This window comes from Tachysurus fulvidraco, chromosome 2 (assembly GCF_022655615.1).
Source record: "Tachysurus fulvidraco isolate hzauxx_2018 chromosome 2, HZAU_PFXX_2.0, whole genome shotgun sequence".
Lineage (NCBI taxonomy): Eukaryota > Metazoa > Chordata > Actinopteri > Siluriformes > Bagridae > Tachysurus > Tachysurus fulvidraco.
In genome coordinates this window covers 8,487,887-8,506,699 of record NC_062519.1, presented here as the reverse complement: position 1 = coordinate 8,506,699, position 18,813 = coordinate 8,487,887, and the positions used below count along the sequence as shown (strand labels likewise).

Here is an 18,813-nt window from a genome sequence, read left to right as displayed (position 1 = left end):
CAGGACCAGGGTGCTACGTAAAACAAAGAGCTAAGGACTTAGTAAGTAGTTCTAGCCACATAAAGTGCACATAAAGCAGGACAAGACAGAGCAGGACAAAAGACAGTGCAGACAAAAAATTACAAGACAATACAAAAAAGACTATAGACAAGGGCATTGTTTTATTACGATATTAGAATTCAAATTGAATATGTAAAATTTTACACAATCGACTCTATTTCTTTACAGACACATCAATAAAAGCCAAAGGTATCGGCTTGTGTTGCCTGAGTGATTGTATAGTGAGTCCTCCGGTACGTTTTATATGTAGAATTTCAGACAAGAATATACATAGAAAGTCATGACTGTTTTAATACAAGAACCATGAGAAGGCTTCTGACATGAATCATTTAACATGTTTATATTATTAGTTAAAAGATTCAATATAATTTTTCTGTCATTGAGACACAAACAAAAGATTTGAATCAGCATGGACAAACTCGAATTAAGACTTCCCATCTTTGTCTTCGTCATTCTGTCCTTCCTGCGAGTTTCTCTTTGGACTGTCCAAAATAAAGAAATGGTTCTGGGAGATCTTCTGACACAACATGGTGTACTTGGATGCCCTTTTGACACGTGGCAGAATGAAAGTCTGCGTGAACTCATCTTTGCTGAGCGCTCGTTTGGATTGCATGGCCAGCACGCAGTTTATAAACATCAGCGTGTAGCTGTAGCAGTTGTGGTTCTCCTCATTAAAGCTGAATAAATAAGCGTCAATAAAACAGAAGTTAGAAAATTTCTATAGTATGATGATACATTTGTCAGCTAAATAAGTCAGTCTGTAATTTATATCGAACTTATCCATGCAAATAAATCAAATATCTACCTTTGCCATAGTGGATCCCACATCTGGGCTGAGGAGAATTTCTCTAGATACTGATCCCACTGATTGATGAGATTGTACATGTCAGGCTGGACTAACATGATGCTGATGCAGTGTTCCCAGCCTTCACGGTCTCTCCGCACACCAGACTTAGTGTAATTATACACAACACCTTCACAACATTAAAGGACAAAAAAGACATTTTATTTCTGGTGTTCTTAAAGTACATCAATACTTCTCTGTGTAAATGAATAGTTCAGCTGAAAAGAAGAAACTATGTTTGGTGTATGAAGTGTTTGGTTTGGTTCGGTTTGGTTAGTGTTGGTGTTTTGAACTACAGATGTGAGGAAGCAAGGAGTGCTCATAGCCACTATTTTCACCCTGTTCGAGCATTCTCCCCTTCTGGAGAACTTTGGGAAAGAGGAAGAAAAGAGGTGGGAAAGGAAATGACATCATAGCTGCTATAACATGAACGGTAACAATGCAGTTCAATTTGATTTTATTTTTATAACCCTTTTAACAATAGACAATGTCTCAAAGCAGCTTTACAGAACATAAGAAATATAGAATAAAATGTTTATTATACAAAGTCCCTTAGATGTAAGAGGAAGAAAACCTTAAGAGGAACCAGACTCAAAAGGGAACCTCATCCTCAACCGGGTGACACTGGAGTGTGTGACTGTTATAAACACCAGAGAGTGTTATGAGGAATAATGTCCTTTCAACAGTCATCTACAGTCCAATACTTGTGTATTGATAAGGAGGTCGTTGTCCTCAAAAGACCACATGTAGCTGGCATCTTCTCTTTAACTGAAACTTGTTCATTTACAAAATTTGAATCAGGGAAATCATCTACTGTATATCACTCAACTCCTTTAACCCGGTTTTCTATTCATCCCTCCCTCCTTCTACTTAAAGCCATATACTTCCTTTATTTTTCAGATTTAACATTTTTTCCCCAAAATATATATTTATAAACATGTAAATATCCTTTAAAGCTTTAAATATTTTTGCTATATCTAGTTTTATATACTGTATATGTCGAAATACAGACAATCAGTAGCTCAACGTCTTTTTATTGATATAAAACATATTAAAAGTGATAAGGCTAGCACTCTAGTGACAAGAATTTCTTCCTAAATTTTAATTTCAGAGAGGTGAAACCCAACAGAATGAAGTAGAATCAATTTATCTTTTCTGCTTTGTAATAAATTCCTCAAGTGCTAGTTAACTTTTAGATTCGTGTTTTGTTGTTTTTTTGTATTTCAGGTTTGGTTTTGATGTTCTGACAAATCATAACTCACCGTTTGTGTCAGTAATTCCAGTATGCAGGTCTGATCCACCATCATATTCTCTGTAAAACAATTTCACATGAATTCTTTTGTAAGAAATAAGCAGAATAAATAAATCTAGTGAAATAAAGTCGGTTGTTTTATTTGCTGTACCTGAGTGTGTTGTCCTCAGCTGGAGCGATGAGGAAAGCACAGGGTGTTTTGTGGCCGTTGGTGAAGGGGTTCGGGATGCTGATGGGTGCCTCCTCTAGCCTTCTCCCACTAAAGCTTGTGCCACACTCTGGGCATTCCTCTGGCACAAAGAAGCAAAAAATATCTTTTTCACAGTGACTGAATTTGATCACGCTCTTATCCATTGAAGACCAGCATCTGGAGCGTCTAACTGCTCGCTCTGCTCTCCAGCACCTTCCGCTTCATTCTGGCAGCCGGACACTGTGGAAATGGAGGCCAACAGGTGTGTTTCAGAAGTCTGACGTCTACTGATCATTAGTAACACACCTATCGGGTTGCACCCGATCCTACACCTGTGGAGCAGTGCTGTCTGCACAGCAACGTGTAACGGACATTTAATGCTCCAGTTCCTGCAGAAGCTGCAAATGGAGAAAAACTGAACTTCACACACCTTCTGCTTCAAGCAGAACAAGATCCAGTCCCAACTGCAGCATATGATACTTGTGTTATAACAACCATGTCTCACCTAAATACACAGGTAAAGAAAGAAAGAAAGAAAGAAAGAAAGAAAGAAAGAAAGAAAGAAAGAAAGAAAGAAAGAAAGGGGTTTGTAAAAAAAAAGAATATCTGAAGAAACATTTCCTTCTTTTTCCTTTCTTTCTTTAAAAAAGGAAATAATTATTTCTAAAGAGAAGGATATGTGTTTGTAAAGAAAATATATAAAGACCCACATTTCAAGAAAGAAAGAAAGAAAGAAAGAAAGAAAGAAAGAAAGAAAGAAAGAAAGAAAGAAAAAATAAAGAAAGAAAAAAGGAATGGAAGTAAATTTCTGGTCGTATCACAATCATATAATGAAGCATGCTTAAAATTACACTTGTAAAAAAATCCAAAAATCTAGTCTTTATTTCACATTCATTCATTCATTCATTTTCTACTGCTTATCCTCACAGTAGAATTAAAATTTTTGAGTATAACAACATTTTTCAAGAGAGAGACTCAAAAGATTTCAAAATATTTTCTTTATTGTTTAGTCAAGAAAATAAATGATTATTGTTCAATTCAGTATGAACTCGACCCCAATCTAACAACATGTTTACGTGTTTCATAAATTCCTCTAGAATGATCATGTGCAGTTTTGTCAGGCGTAGAGACAATTGAAAATAACAAACAAGGCTTATATCAAAAACAGAGAAGAAGCAGAAGCAGTGTGTCATGTGACATGCAACTGGGTATCAAAGGTCAAGGCAAAAGTCCAGGAACAACATACATGACCAGAAGGTTTGTAAGATTGGGTGTGTAAACAGAGCTGTGTGAATATTTTGTGAGGTGTGTGTCCAGATAAGTGCAGTAATCAGTTGACTGTGAGCGTGGTCCGAGGTGTCCATCTTTGTAAAGTGCATTATGGGAATTGGAGTTTAGGGCAGATGCTGGTGTGGACATGACCATTTTTATACATGGTCATGTTCATGGAATACACGTATGAGTTTAATTAAAAAACAAAAGACACAGACAGACGGAGAAACAGACAGATAGATACTAAAAAAAATCACAAATTATTATACTATAAATGCTAAAAGATTTAAAAGAAATAAATATAGATTTAACAAGTCCTGTGCAAATCTGAGTGTTAAGGGGCATTGTGGCTCGTATGACTTGGGGCTTTAAGAATTTGTAGATTTTGCCCACTAGGGGCAATATATTCATAAAAAAGCAAAGGTTTTTGTTCAGAGTAAATGGTGATACAGTATCAAACCCATTTCTGTCCTCTGTGATGCCCTAAGCATAGGCGGCACCAGAGAGGGGCTAGCAGGTGCTACAGCATCCCCAAGAGAGAACAAAGCTCCCCCATAGCACCCACAAACATTTTTTTTCTTAAAACAATAATCTAAAGACTGTGTTCTAATTAATAATTTATGGTATAATTTAAAAGAACAAATACAATTAAGTAAAAACATTTACTTATTGTTTATTGCATGTTCATAAGCAGGATAGCCAGCAGTGTCCTGACTAATTTTAGCAGCGATAGAAACATTCATTTGTTTATAATGATTGCAAAAGTCTAATAAATCGATATCTGTTCTGATATTAGCTCCAGTGTACTGATAAAAAAAAAAAGTAGTCTGTATTTATATACGGTCCTTGTCATTTAATTAGAAAAAAACAACATTTAATTAAAGTAGTAAAAGCAGGTTTAAAAACAATCTACTGTTATGTATCATTTGTATTAAGCTTATTAACGTCGTTGGCTAAGACTACAATTGTTCAAAGTTAATCGTGTGTGTTCTGAGAAGTATCGTCGCATTCACAGTTCTACATTCATTGTAACTGTTAGTCAATAATGTCGTGAACATGAAGGAGCTGGCATCCTTTTACAAGTCAGTTTCACCTTACAAACAACATACAATAGAAGTCATTTCCTGAGGCACAATAACAAAGCACGTCTTCCACACGCCAGGAACCGTCGATTACTCAGGAAAACGTGGTTACATAAAGTCCAGAGGGACGTTAATATCATATTAGTTAGATTTAATTAGTTTTATTACACATGGTATTATACATGATATATTAAAATTAAAGAATTAATTAAACATTACAAATTACATTAATAAAATACAATGCAAAACATCTGAAACAACCAAACAGATTTCTAAAGCACAAAAACTTATTTTTCAACAATGTAAAATCCATGTTGTGATATTTCTTCATACACTTTGATATACATGGAGGCACGTTTCATTCGGGGTAAAACGTGACCACCGGTGAACTCGTTTCTACTAAGAGGGGCTTTGCTGTCCAGCGATCTCATGTGGTTAATGAATGTCAAGGCGAAACCATAGCAACACGAGCCAAACGCCCTCTCCTCATGGAATCTTAAAATAATAAATAAATAAATAAATGAATGAATGAATGAATGAATAAATAAATAAATAAATAAATAAATAAATAAAAAAAAAATAATAATAATAATAATAATGATAATAATAATAATAATAATAATAATTCCTTTTGCTTCATATGTGATGATGCATACATCCTTAACATAATTCCTCCTGAAATTCAGTTCAGTAAATATAAATCTTTATTGACTGTATACCACAATGCTGCTGGTTGCTCGATTCTGATTAATCATAAGGTGTAGTTTTCTTTTCTACAAACAGCAGCTCAGATGAGTGTACAGCTCCGGTTTATGTGAAAGCACTCATTCTAATAATAATTTTTACACTGCAACATATTAATTACCAGCTCATGTATGGCGGATGTTTAACATAATGATAAAGGAAAAAAAACATGTCATTGTTGATTTGGTGAAGTTTTCCATGTGGACACATTTATTTAGCTTTTTGGAATGAGTCTCCAGTGTTAGCACTTTGTAAGGTTGTTCATTTTGTTTTTTATGGATGAGCCATAACATTAAATGTAAATGAGAACGGTAAAGCTTAAAATGTGTCCCAAAAATTTTTATGCTAGCAAACTGCTGTGGTGTAAGACATGGGGTGAAAAAAAAAACACTTCATTAGTAAAAATAATCATCTTCACATCAGGTCATGCCATTACTGATCATTTTGACAGCATACTTCATCATGTTTATTCATTAATTATTTCAATAATGATTATTTACTATTAGGAGATTTCAACATAATACCAACACAGGATGTATGAAAACATATTTCAAATAATAGTTCTCATGAGGTTAAAGAGGACGCCTACAGAAGTGGGGACTAAACCTTACACACTAACTAGGGCGATAAGAATGTCAAAGCAAAACTACTCGGAAAAGCTGAAAAAACAGCTTTCAAGTAATGACTACATCATTGTGGAAAGCCATGACCAGTTACAAGACCCCATCCCCTGGCACTGAGTCCAATCAACAAATGGCTGAAGACCTGAACAAATTCTACTGCAGGTTTGAAAAACATCTTTGACTGTCTTACAACTTGGCCATCAACACCCTCCCCCTGCCTCCCCCTACTGTTCCTCAACCTGCACTCAAGATCTGTGAAGATGATGTACTCAAAGTCTTCAGCAAACAGAAGATAAGCAAAGCTAAAGTCCCAGACAGTATCATCCAACACCCACACCATCAGCACTGGAGCTCCCCTGGGCTGCATTCTCTCCCCACTGCTTTTCTCTCTACACAAATGACTGCACCCTTTTGTCATTAGCTGCTGAAATTTGCAGATTAATCTAAGAAATTTAAATTTCTATTAATCTTTATATTATTCTTTATATTAACATTTTGTTCTATGTTTATGTTCTGTAAAGCTGCTTTGGGACAATGTCAATTGTAAAAAGCGCTATACAAATAAACTTGAATTGAATATATTTACATTTACAGCATTTGGCAGACGCCCTTATCCAGAGCGACGTACATAAGTGCTTAAATCTCTAACATTGAATACATTAATGCTGGTTCACTAGGTTACATACTTAAGATACCAGGAGTTTAAAACATTTGTTCAAAGTTACAATGAAAAAGTGTCAAAGGTTTTTTTTTTGGTTTTTTTTTTAATGCAAAAGATAAGGAAAGAAGTGCTAGTTGAAGTGTTTCCTGAATAAGTAGGTCTTCAACCGCCGCTTGAAAATAGCCAGTGACTCAGCTGTCCGGACCTCTAGCGGAAGTTCATTCCACCACCTTGGTGCCAGAACAGAGTCTTGTAGTATACTTGCCTCTTACCCTGAGAGATGGTGGAACCAGTCGAGCAGTGCTGGTAGATCGGAGGTAGATCAGCCGGCCAGCTGCATTTTGGATCATTTGCAGAGGACGGATTGCGTTCATAGGTAGACCTGCCATTATATATATATATATATATATATATATATATATATATATATATATATATATATATATATATATATATATATAATATATCCAATGATAGAGTCTTAAAGGCACTTTTGTACGTCTATCTGGATAATTGAATCTGCCAAATGCTTTAAATGTAAATGTACCAAGAGCACCTTAAAAATCACAACAAATTCCTTGTGTGTCTGCACACACTTGGCGAATAAAGCTTTTAAGCGTTTAAAAGGTGGAAGGTGGATAAAACTTCACCAACCGTTCTGGGGTCCATGCAGGGAGTGATGAAAAGAGGTTCAGTTCTTTATCCCATAATTGTGTTAGGTCTTTTCTATACGATGGTACCAGTTGGATGGACACACACTGCTCCCATCCTTGTCCATCCGTCTGGACTCCTGACAGCGTGTAGTTATAGACCAAACCTAAAGGTCAAAGCCTATACTGGTTATGAGATTTATGTATGAACTAAATTAAATAGCTATAAAACTGAAATTCAGTGTTGCCAACTTAGAGATGTTCTCGCTAGGTTAAGACCCTGTTAGCAACTTTTCAAGTCACAATTTCACACGTAATGATTTTTATGTGGATCGTTTGCAATCGGATGAGCCAACGTTCCAAACGACCAATCACTGATCACCATTTTCCCCAACAACCAATCAGTGATTGTTTTTCCACCTACTTAAATCTTTGTTCCTCATAGTTAGCTCTATGATTGGGAGTTATTTATACAAGTAATAAGGTAAGCTATTCATATAACAAATTTCTTGTGCTCTTACAATAAGTTTTTTTTTAATATGTTAATAAGTTTTGGTGCAATGAACAAAAGACTATTAACCCTGATCTATACTAAACAAGTTTTTATTAATTAATTAATTGATTGGTTGAATTAATTAATTATTATTATTGCAGTTTTTATTGTATTAATAAACAATTAAGTAATGAATGAATGAATGACGTAATTGTTTGTTAATACAGTTTTTTAATTATTTCATGCTTTTTCCATTTTTTTACACGTCTTTAACCCCAGATCTTCGTGCTACACGTGAAATGTTCTGCTATGCAACTGAGCGTGACGATCAATGAATATGCAAAATAGTTGGCCACACTGCAGGTGATGAAGCGCGCACGCTCTTTACCTGTCGAGTCTGAGAGTCCAACGTGCAGCTCCGTCTCGCGCCATTCTCTTAAACGGAAAATAAACTTAGTGTGTGTCTGTCTGTAAGGATTGTACACTTTCTGTCATGTTTACCGAACTAATCGGTATGTAACTTACCCTAAACACCACGGACCTTCTTTTGCTCCTACAAGAAACGAGCATTGAGTCTCATGGCCGTGTGTGAAAGGGCGTTGAAGCGTCACTGGCGCGTCTAACAGTCCAAGAACGACAGGGTTTCGACAAACAGGACACACATTTTGTTGATTTACATCTGTAGTCGAAAATCTATAAATATCTTTCTCGCAGTGTCTGAACTTCACCACAGTTTCCTCCATGGTGACCAAAACAACAAGGCCGTGTCCCAAACGCCCCCTGCTGGACAGGTATAGTGCACTACATGGGACATAAGGGCCATTACGTCATACATGTTATTTATTTTATTTACACCCTGCTGTTGCGTAGTTTACACACAAGGTGCTGCTCTGTGTTGCGATTTATATCCTATACGGTCCTATGTGTGCGTTTATAAACATCAGCACTCCGTAGAAACGCGTCGTGTACATGGCCCCGTCCCAAATCGCACCCTAAACCCAGCCGTCCTGCTCTAAGCACTTTGATGACGTCACACGACCTGAGAATTCCAGGGCGCAAGGGTCTAAAAGCGTGATTTGGGACGGGACCATGTCGTAACAACGCGAATAGATGTTTAGAAAGCAAACAACACGCTGGGGAAAGTTATCGTGTTTTAATAAATAAAAAATAATAATAAAACTATGATGATTTTATAGATGTTGTAATTGAATTAAATCATCGCTTAATAAACAACAAGCACTACTCTACGCGTTTAACAGCGCGGAACCGACAGCGAGTTTGCTGTGTTGTAGTCGGCAGTAATTAGAGGTCGCACAAAAAAAACCGTATGAGAACAGGAAGAAAAATAAAGCCTGCGTATATATGAAATGAAATATGTCAACAAAGCAAGTCACCTGCAGGTAAAACTCTGCAAATCCTCTAGAGACATTTACCACCAAATGTGAACCTAATCCGAGTTTTACACGACGGGGAATAGTGTCATTATTTTTTGACTTTGACGTTACACTAAAATGCTGCAGTGTTATTAGCTCGCTGACTAGCCGAGGTGGTTTTTTTCTGTCTCGATGATAACGAACACGATAAATACGTGTCATTTACAGCGCCTTAACAGAACTGATCACGTTAGAGAAACGTGTTATCGCTGTTCACGCGTGTGAAACGTGTTATAGTTGTTTAACTCGGTGTCAGATTTGCTCCATCCTCCCTTTATGTGTGCACTACATATAGTTCACGACAGCGTGGCTTTTTACAGCTTTATTTCACTGCCCTGTTTGTCTGATACTGAGCTATTTGGGTTCTAACTTGTTCCCTTTTCCTGTTCTCACTCTGCAGATATTTCCTTCATGGCGTTTGTCGAGAGGGAAACAGGTGCATGTTTTCACACGATCTGGCAACCAGCAAACCTTCAACAATATGTAAATTTTATCAGAAAGGTGTTTGTGCTTATGGAGATAGGTGCAGGTGAGATAATCAAGGTTGAGAATTCATATATTTTTTTTGCATAAGGGTTTGGTGGATTTGTTGTCATTTTCTTCTGTTTAATGCTTGTTTTTGTTTCAGATATGACCACATCAAGCCTGGTGGACGTGCAGGTGGACCTCCTATAGATCCCACAAACAGAGCTAGTAGTGCAGGTGCATCTGTTCTGCCCTCCACAGGACCTGGACCTCCACCAAGCGCCGCAAGAATGACTAAGAAACCAATTGTGCTGAGAGACAGAGGTAGAACATCTCTTTGTACTTTGTGGTATTGACTTCAAGAATTTGTTCCATTTTTTTTTTATTGCTTTTTAGTTTTGTCTGTTTTATTATGTTGGTGATTTATTTTTTCTCCTTTATTTGTAGAGAAATATATATTTTTGAAAACAAGTCTCTGAGATCTGTTATCGGGAACTGATGTATTTGGGAGGTGATGCTATTTTTTATTTTATTTTTTAATTAAACCCAATTTAAATTGTAATGCCGATTCACCTAAGGAGTTATTAAGGAGTATTACCTTTTAAATTTAGTATTTTGTATATTTAGGTGTGTTTTGTAAATACACATAAATCTATATTATAAATGAGTTGATTTTTAGAAACATGCACACTGTAACACTGAGAAGAAGAACAAGGGTATGTTTTTTTTTTCTTTTCATTAACCCAAAAAGACAGATGGATAAAATCTCTGAATCATTCAAAATGAAGTGTTTTGTTAAATTTGATTGTTTTTTGTTTTTTTGTTTTTTTTGTTTTTTTAATTCAGTGTTTGCCTCATCTATGTTTTAAACCACCATCACAATATGTCATTTAAATTTTGTCACTGAAAGTCTTTTTGATAATCCTGAACTTTCTCGTCTTGTAGCTTTAGGCAGTGAGAGTCGAGGGCAGCCGTTCAGTGGAGAAAGCGCAGAGCTTCTGGATTGCTGGGATTACAGAGACGTCTCTCAGGTCAAACCTCATAGCTACCTGGATGCCATACGCTCAGGGCTAGAGAGTGCAGCCACAGCCAGCCCGTTCCCTGATATATCCCATCAGGCTCTGCTTTGCCCTTACGCAGCTGCTGGCCACTGTCACTATGGCGACACATGCCCGTATCTCCATGGCGACATGTGTGAAATTTGCAGGTTGCAAGTTTTGCACCCCCATGATCCAGTGCAAAGGGCAGCGCATGAGAAGGTGAGGGACGGCATGAATTTCTAATCTGTGGGGAAGATATTTTAATTTCTTTGTCTTGGCTTTTTATTTTACTGAGGACAGTTTACTTTTGACATTCGGTGTGAGTGAGATTCAAAATAAAAAAAATACTTAAATATCCCAAATGTAGCTTGATCTAAGTTATTATACATTACATGAACGTTACGTAACATATATTTATGGAAATAAATAGATCATAAAGGCAGAGAATTTTACAGCCAATAAAATCTCTTACCAAAGACAACATATATAATTGTACTGTTAATTATTATTTATTGAATTAATAACTTTACATCTTTTTAGAAAAATATTTAAAATAAAGCACTTTAATCGATGTTGGCTATGCCATATGTTTGCAAAGATCTAAGCTGAAGATTTCTCCACAGTATATATTATATTTCCAGGGTTTAGAAGTTATTTAAAAATAAAAGCCAATAGACCGAATTGTTACACAATTTGTTAGTATAATGTAGCATTGCCTGCATGCTTTTTCAGTTCAGTCCACAAATGTTCTACATTCAGGTCAGGCTGCTCTTTTTTCCTCTTGATTTCCCACTCTCTTTTTGTTGTTGTTGTTGTTGTTGTTGTTGAAACTTTGGAGATACATTAATGAAAAATTACCCAAAGAACGACACAGTTCTGAACGTTCTGATGTCTTGAGGTCTTGTGTCAGTATTTTTAGATAGTTACTCTTCCGCATGATTATATGTGTAGATGCTCCGACCTGGATTTTTTGCAGCCGTTTCTGACTACCGATTTTTTATTTTTTTTGGCATCTTGTTTGGCCGATCCCAATCTTCAAACTGATATGTAAGCTTTTTGTTAGTTTCTGTAAGCTTAACCTTTTTTTTTTTCTTTTTCAGACAAAGTAATGCAATAGTTGTTGGTGGTATTGGTTATATTATTTATAATAATTATGTATAATATTGTTCTGATAGGGAATTGAATAAATAGGCACAACAAACATTCAGTTTACAGTTAATAATTTAATATGGCTTTTAAATCATGTATCAATATCTATATTAGGATACTTAATGAAACAAGACTTGGTGGCAAACACGTTGTAACCCGTAAGGTGCAATTAAACAGTGTCCAACATTGCGAGACATCATTGTAATTTCACACTAGTGATGACACGACTAAAGTAGCGCTAAAGTTTGATATCGTTATGTACATCCTTATGTGTTACGTCATCAACTTTAACGACTACCAATCGGGTGATTGAATGTGATTATCAACTGACACTAAGCTGTGCTCGGTGTATCAGAGTATCCTCACACATGCTCGCTTTCCAACAACCACATTATACTACCGACTCCATTCTTCACAGTTACTATGGTGTTCTTTGAATAAAGAGGTTCAAGCTTTTCCCCTACAGTTAGCATAGCTCATTGTGGCCAAAGAGTTCTTTTTTTTTTCTCATCAGACCAGAGAACACTCCTGCAAAAGACTGGTTATCACCTGCATACTCCAGTATGGCTTATTTATGCTGGTCTAGAAGTCGAGGCTTCTTGTTGTGTGAAAGCCTCTCAGACCTTGCTGATGTAAGACTCTCTTAATATCGGATGTACTTTCTTTAGTACCTGTAGCCTCCAACTTCTTGACCAGTTTCCTAGTTGTTGGCTTGAGGTTCAGTCAAACTTTTCAGACCCAAGTTTGTACTTCACATGAAGATTATTTGTACCCCATGCAGCATCTTTGTATGTGTGTTTGTGGGGAGGGGGGGGGGCAGGATTTTTAGATTTACACACAGGTGTTTGTACAGATGCTCATGGTTCATTCAGTTCTTTGGAAATTGCTCCTAAGTATCTTTTTGTGAAGTCCTGATGGAATTGTTCTGATTTTCCCATAGAATCAAAGGGAAAAAAGCTTCTGAACCTAAAGTTAGGCTCTTTTACAGCCACAAACTTCATTACATGAATTTCTGGAACTTGATGTATGTTTGAGTTTTTAGAAATCGGACATGAAATTGATTTGAAAATGAAATAAAACTCATGAGCTTGATGCTCTTCCTCTGCAGGTGTGTATGTCTGCGTTTGAGAAGGACATGGAGCAGGCGTTTGCTGTGCAGCAGAGCCAGGAGAAAGTGTGCAGTATCTGCATGGAGGTGGTGTACGAGAAGGCGTCTCCGTCCGAGCGGCGCTTCGGCATCCTGTCCAGCTGCTGCCACACCTACTGTCTCGGCTGCATCCGCCAGTGGCGCTGCGCCAAGCAGTTTGACAACAAGATCATCAAGTAAGTTACGGCATGAACCGAGTAACTGATGATGTGAACTTCTTGCTGAGTGCAAGAATATCTGACCAGCGTGACTGAGCGTAACAGTTACAATATACGTAACTGAGACTAACACGTGGTTTGTGCCTCTATTTTTGTGGCATTTACTATTTAGTAGAGAGCATCTGGTAATTAATAGAGAGCAGCATCGGCATTAAAAATGAGCACGGTATGCTGTGCATTGCCGGTATGCTCACATAAATAAGCCTCTTGCTTCTTCCAGTGAGAACGTACGTCTTTTTGTCGGGATCTGATAATCTTTTTACCACCGCCGTTGATAGAAATGAGCTATTAGTATTGTTGTTGTTGTTGTTGTCATCTAAAGTGAAGAGGTAAAGCAAAAAAACAGAAAAAAATCATAGCCTTCAGCCTAATAGGGTGTTGGCAATTGGTGTTGGCTGTTGGGTATTGAGATGTGCATCAAGTTATTTTCCAAACCCCACAAAAAATGATTCTGTTCCTGGTACAGGCGAAATTCCCGGTGTATAGACGGGACGGCGCTGGGTAACAGGACGTCCATTATTTTGTTGTTGTTGTTGTTGTCACATCGTCTCCAAATGCATTTGAACATTTTCGCTTTTTTGCTTAAAATGATTAAAACACAGCTTGAAGACATTCAGGAGCCAGCATTGGCTACAACCTTGGCTCCTATTATTCAACTCGCTGGATTAAGCTAGTTAACACCTCTGAACAATTATTTGTATTTCTTTTTTGTAATCAAATTTCTATTTATTAATTTCTAGGATTTATTTTAGTGCAAAGTTTAAGATATAAATTTCAATTACGAATCATCATCATAATAATTATTGTTGTGTAATACGCAGGTCTTGTCCAGAATGCAGGGTGGTGTCTGAATTTGTTATCCCCAGCATGTACTGGGTGGAAGATCAGGAGGAAAAGAATCGTCTGATCGAAGAGTTCAAATCTGGAGTCAGGTAAGAAGCAAAAAGCGAAATGCTCCTTTTTCTTGACTACAGTGATGTCAATAAGGTGAGAAATCTGTGATCCAACATTTTGTCCATGTTTCCACTGTCAGCTCACCCGAACTGTAACTAAGCACCTCTGCTGTATTTTATTACCCTTGTTAGCCGAGTACCAAGTGTACCAAATATTTGTGTGGTGCTGTAAATAGCAAAGACGTTAATCAATCGTCCTTCATCGCCGAATTTTTATGAGCCGCTATTCGGGGTGATAAAATGATTGACAGTTTATTAAAAACTAATAATATTGATAAAATATATCAGATTTCTTTTTATTTGCCTCCATTGCCTTGTAATATCCCAAATGGCCTCATCACTACACATGCTCGCTAGTAGGAAGGGTTAAACAGTGGGATTGTGGATTGTATGGTATGTAGAGCCACAGACAATGTGGAATAACCTTATTTATTTGTTTGTCTATTTATTTTGTAATTTAATATCGTTTGCTAAAGTTTGCACAAACCTTTTCAGTGCATTAGCTTCTTTATTGTTGTATGCCATGACTGCAGGAAAACAAACACTTTGCCAAATTTGTACAAATTGTGAATTTCATGTAGTATTTATCTAACAAAGCCAGCACTAGTCACCCCACTCCCTAATGAAAACTTTCACAGCTACTGTTTTGTGACGGGAAAAGCAACTGCGACACTATCAGTGTAAGGAAATATGACACAAAAATTCAGTTTAATACCCGAAGATATTTTCCACCTATATTCTAAGAAACACAAAAGGTCTTGCATTATATGGGTTTGATATCAAACTGCAAAGCAGCAGCGTTACATTAAAAAAAAAGGCAGGAAAATATTAGTTTCATGGTCATTTAATGACAGTAAAAATATGTAACATCAAATATTTTCAAGATTCTGCTGGTAAAGATCAGTTTATAATCGTTATTAAAATTGTTATTACTAATTAATTATAAATGATTTCTTTAACACCTCTAACATTTTTTTTGATCTAGTTAAACATTTGTGTGGTGAAGTGTAAATGACACGGTTCTTGTGCTCCCACTTAAATAAAAAGGCCACGGTTAACAATCCAGTCTTTAGAAGTCTGTTATAAGCTTCTCTACACTGCAGGTTATGAACTAACTACTTTTGATCTTGCTGAAGCACTAAATAAGTAAAAAGGTTTGAGGTTAGCCGAGTCTTGGTTGTACCATGTCATCTGATGTTCTCTCTCGTCAAGTTTTTTATTTAAACCATTTTTAATACATATTTCTATTTGCTTGGTGTCAAAAACAGACACATTACGTCAAATAACGATTACGATTTCTTTTGCAGTAAAAAACCATGCAAGTATTTTGACCAGGGAAGAGGAACGTGTCCATTCGGAGGGAAATGTTTCTACATGCACGCCTACCCAGACGGAACACGGGCCGAACCGGACAAGCCTCGAAAGCAACTCAGCTCTGAAGGAAATGTTCGGGTAATACTACAAATTAAAGAGTACTAACTATATTATTGGTTCTTCTTCCTCTTCTGCTGCTTTCGGCTTTTCCCGTTAGGGGCCTTCACAGTGAATCGTCTGTTTCCATCTAACTCTATACTCTATCAGCATCCTCTACACTCATGCCAATTATCTTCATGTCCTCATTTAACACATCCATATAATCTCTTCTTTGTTCTTCCTCTTGTCCTCTTACCTGGCAGCTCCATCTCCAACATCCTTCTACCAATATAACCATCTCCGTCCTCTGTACATGTCCAAACCATCTCGATCTAACCTCTCTGACCTTGTTCCCAAAACAGCCAACCTGAGCTGTCCCTCTGATGTGCTCGTTCCTAATCCTGTCCATCCTCGTCACTCCTAAAGAGAACCAATCGCACTCATGAATGGTGTTTTTCTATACAAGTTAACATTCCCTACTGATTAATGCCCAGTTCTGATTGGTCAGACGCAGGTCTGACAGTAATAAAGCCTGCTGAATGGTTTATTAATGCTTTTGTTCTAATGCATTATAATTTCTATAGTAACAACTCACACAGCAGAAGATGCGCTACATAAAAATGTGCAATAGTTAATGTTATTAGCGGAGTTTTATTGGCCGAGACATACACCGATTAAAGATTACAAGATTAAAGCCAGCTGTCTAATATTGTGTAGGTCTCCTTGTACTACCAAAACAGCTCTGAACCACTGAGGCTTGAACTCCACAAGATATCTGGTACCAAGGCATTAGCAACAGATTATTAAAGTCTCTGTAAGTTGTGAGAATAGGCTTCTGTGGATCAGACTTTGTTCAGCACATCCCACAGATGCTCAATCAAAATGACATCTGTCAAATTTGGATGCCAAGTCAGCACCTTGATCTCTTCGACATGTTCCTCAAATCATTCCTGAACAATTTTTGCAGTGTAGCAGAGAGAATTATGTTGTTGAAGGGGTTCACATTGTCTACAAAAATGTAGGTGGTACATTTCAAAGTAACATACACCTGAATGCCAGAACCCAGGTCCTCTGTTGGCTTGCATTTTTCCCCAAGTCCATCCTGGTGTAATCTCTTCCCCAGGAATGTGACACATGCAGCCAGCCATCCGCATGCTATAAATCCGTTTCCTCGGTTCGCTAAATGTCCGTCCCTACAAGATCTGTAGTTTTGGAGAAGCTCTGACCCTCTGATCACAATTTGACATTTTCAAAGTCCCCTCTGTCTGAGTCTATTAAACACGTGGTGTGGAAGAACAAAAACAGTAAAAATGAGCTGTATGTCTATCAGTACTATTAATGCTAGCATCAGTAATCCATCTAATTTTATTTCTTTGAATTTGTGTGCTTTGTGAGTAGTGGACCTTTTTTTTTTTTTTTTTTTTTAAATCATTTTATTAGTGTACAGTATTAAATCTCTCAAAGCGTGACGTCCAGTGTATCTCTAAACAAAAGGCTTCCCAAAAAAAGAGAGTGCTTTCAAAAAACCAGGAATGATTCACAAAGTAAAGCTCGCTGCTTCCTTTCTAAAGCTGTTCACTGCGCCTGTTTAAGTGACTCAGTGTGCTGATGCACGCCCGGACCTCTCAAGCCTCAGGCCTGAGCTAAGAATACTGGGCACCGATGCTTGAGCAAAGTGACATTGAACTACAGTGTCACAAAAACCTGGTCTCTAGCTAGCTGTATAATTATATACACTGTTAATGTGTCTTTGGTGTGCAATTATTGAGCAAACAGAAGCAGCATAATTGCACCAATTGCTTTTTAAATGCTTTTAATAAAGGATTTGCTCATTTTTGTTAGGCTTTAGTTTTATATCAGAGACTAAAAGACTGAAGACTGAGACAAATTTATTATTATTGTTGTTATTTTTAAGTTCTTGAACTCCGTACGACTGTGGGACTTCATCGAGGAACGAGAGCATCGCGCTGTGCCGCAGTACGAAGACGAGGTCAACGACCTGGGCGAACTCTTCATGCAGCTCTCTGGAGCCGGAGAAGAAAGTGGAACCTCAGCATCACACTGATCCCTTCATCTCACCACACACATCACTCGCAGACCTGTAGGCCGACCCCGGCAAGCCATGGTTTCATGACTTTGGTAACTGTGTATGTAATCTGGGCAATAAAAATGTACTCACTGGTAAACATTTCCCTGTTTATGGCTTGACATGGTTTTCTTAAAGAAAAGAGAAAAAAAAACATTTTTACCTGTGGTACATTTTTGTGGTATATTACACTATGTTTAACATGAACATATTTAAAGGCACATGTATTGTTTCTGTAAGCTGCTATATTTTCTTGGTGTGTTAGAATTTTGCAGGATTGAAAAGATTTTTAATATGTCCAAAGAAAATAATCATAAAAAAAGGAAAAAGAAAAAAAAAGACTGCTGACCCTGTTGGCACACCACAAACACACTCAAGTAGTGTGTGAGTTTAACAAGTATTGTGTATTATTTTAAATATATATACACTTAGATCCATTTACACAAACTTGACCACTCTACGATGTTTGAGAAACATGTTGCCGTTTTTTTCGGACTGTTTAGATGGAACTACATCCTCTTGATGAACACAGAGTGTTCAGACAGTGAGGCTAAAACATCCCTCTACTATCAATTAGTGTTTCTCAGAAGCTGATACAGTAGCTTGCTCAGTTTATCCATGTTGTTTGAGTTATTTATTTCAAAACTGAGAAAAAGCTATCTTAGTTGTTTACGGTCCTAGAATGAAATAAAAAAAAATACAGAATCTCGTTTGCTTCTTTTTTTAAATGACCATGACCACGTTTCATTCAAATACTAACAAATAACAGTTAATATTTAGCTCTTAATAAATGCACCCTTTTTTTGTTTTCTCAATCTCAGGAAATTTTGCATCCCATAGTTTGCACAATGCTAAACTGGTACTCAAACGTATAATACAATATAAATCTTTTTTTTCTTCCTTTTTTTTAATAAATAAATCCGTGTCTGTTAATTATATTTAAGCAAAGAAGATCCTTTCAAGTCATATCAGAGTTAGCAGAAACAAAAAGGGCAAGAAATAAACATTCAACACCTTCTCATGCCCTCGATACAACAA

General features: G+C 36.9%; 3 protein-coding genes across 4 annotated transcripts; 1 reads left to right on the top strand and 2 right to left on the bottom strand.

Annotated features, from left to right (window-relative positions):
• Positions 1-139: 139 nt before the first annotated feature.
• On the bottom strand, positions 140-7,521 carry mkrn2os.2 (MKRN2 opposite strand, tandem duplicate 2). The gene is made up of 5 exons (XM_027140779.2): positions 7,383-7,521; positions 2,308-2,586; positions 2,167-2,216; positions 866-1,034; positions 140-737 (listed from the first exon to the last, which is right to left on the bottom strand). Exons 2-5 carry the CDS (start codon positions 2,508-2,510, stop codon positions 485-487), a joined length of 675 nt encoding a protein of 224 aa, XP_026996580.1. The 5' UTR covers positions 2,511-2,586; positions 7,383-7,521; the 3' UTR covers positions 140-484.
• Positions 4,272-8,866, bottom strand: mkrn2os.1 (MKRN2 opposite strand, tandem duplicate 1). The gene is made up of 4 exons (XM_027140780.2): positions 8,397-8,866; positions 8,260-8,306; positions 7,383-7,545; positions 4,272-5,195 (listed from the first exon to the last, which is right to left on the bottom strand). Exons 1-4 carry the CDS (start codon positions 8,612-8,614, stop codon positions 4,988-4,990), a joined length of 636 nt encoding a protein of 211 aa, XP_026996581.1. The 5' UTR covers positions 8,615-8,866; the 3' UTR covers positions 4,272-4,987.
• On the top strand, positions 7,838-18,480 carry mkrn2 (makorin, ring finger protein, 2). 2 transcript variants are annotated; one of them, XM_027140777.2, is made up of 9 exons: positions 7,838-7,862; positions 8,586-8,662; positions 9,705-9,833; positions 9,933-10,093; positions 10,715-11,028; positions 13,067-13,281; positions 14,145-14,255; positions 15,584-15,728; positions 17,605-18,480. In XM_027140777.2, the coding sequence occupies exons 2-9, from the start codon at positions 8,613-8,615 to the stop codon at positions 17,752-17,754; spliced, it is 1,275 nt and encodes a 424-aa protein (XP_026996578.1). In that variant the 5' UTR covers positions 7,838-7,862; positions 8,586-8,612; the 3' UTR covers positions 17,755-18,480. The 2 variants fall into 2 exon arrangements, with proteins under 2 accessions (XP_026996578.1, XP_026996579.1); XM_027140778.2 differs by lacking the exons at positions 7,838-7,862; positions 8,586-8,662 and adding an exon at positions 9,007-9,271.
• Positions 18,481-18,813: the final 333 nt, after the last annotated feature.

Coding starts and splice junctions, on each gene's coding strand:
- mkrn2os.2 (XM_027140779.2), bottom strand. CDS start 2,510: ATGGATAAGAGCGTGATCAAATTCAGTCACTGTGAAAAAGATATTTTT. Junction 1,035..2,166: donor TGGAATTACTGACACAAACG/GTGAGTTATGAT, acceptor AATGTTGTGAAG/GTGTTGTGTATAATTACACT. Junction 738..865: donor TGGGATCCACTATGGCAAAG/GTAGATATTTGA, acceptor TTATTTATTCAG/CTTTAATGAGGAGAACCACA.
- mkrn2 (XM_027140777.2), top strand. CDS start 8,613: ATGGTGACCAAAACAACAAGGCCGTGTCCCAAACGCCCCCTGCTGGAC. Junction 11,029..13,066: donor AAAGGGCAGCGCATGAGAAG/GTGAGGGACGGC, acceptor CTTCCTCTGCAG/GTGTGTATGTCTGCGTTTGA. Junction 14,256..15,583: donor GAGTTCAAATCTGGAGTCAG/GTAAGAAGCAAA, acceptor TTTCTTTTGCAG/TAAAAAACCATGCAAGTATT.
- mkrn2os.1 (XM_027140780.2), bottom strand. CDS start 8,614: ATGGAGGAAACTGTGGTGAAGTTCAGACACTGCGAGAAAGATATTTAT. Junction 7,546..8,259: donor TGGACTCTCAGACTCGACAG/GTAAAGAGCGTG, acceptor TTTGACCTTTAG/GTTTGGTCTATAACTACACG. Junction 5,196..7,382: donor CCTGCATGGACCCCAGAACG/GTTGGTGAAGTT, acceptor TATTATTTTAAG/ATTCCATGAGGAGAGGGCGT.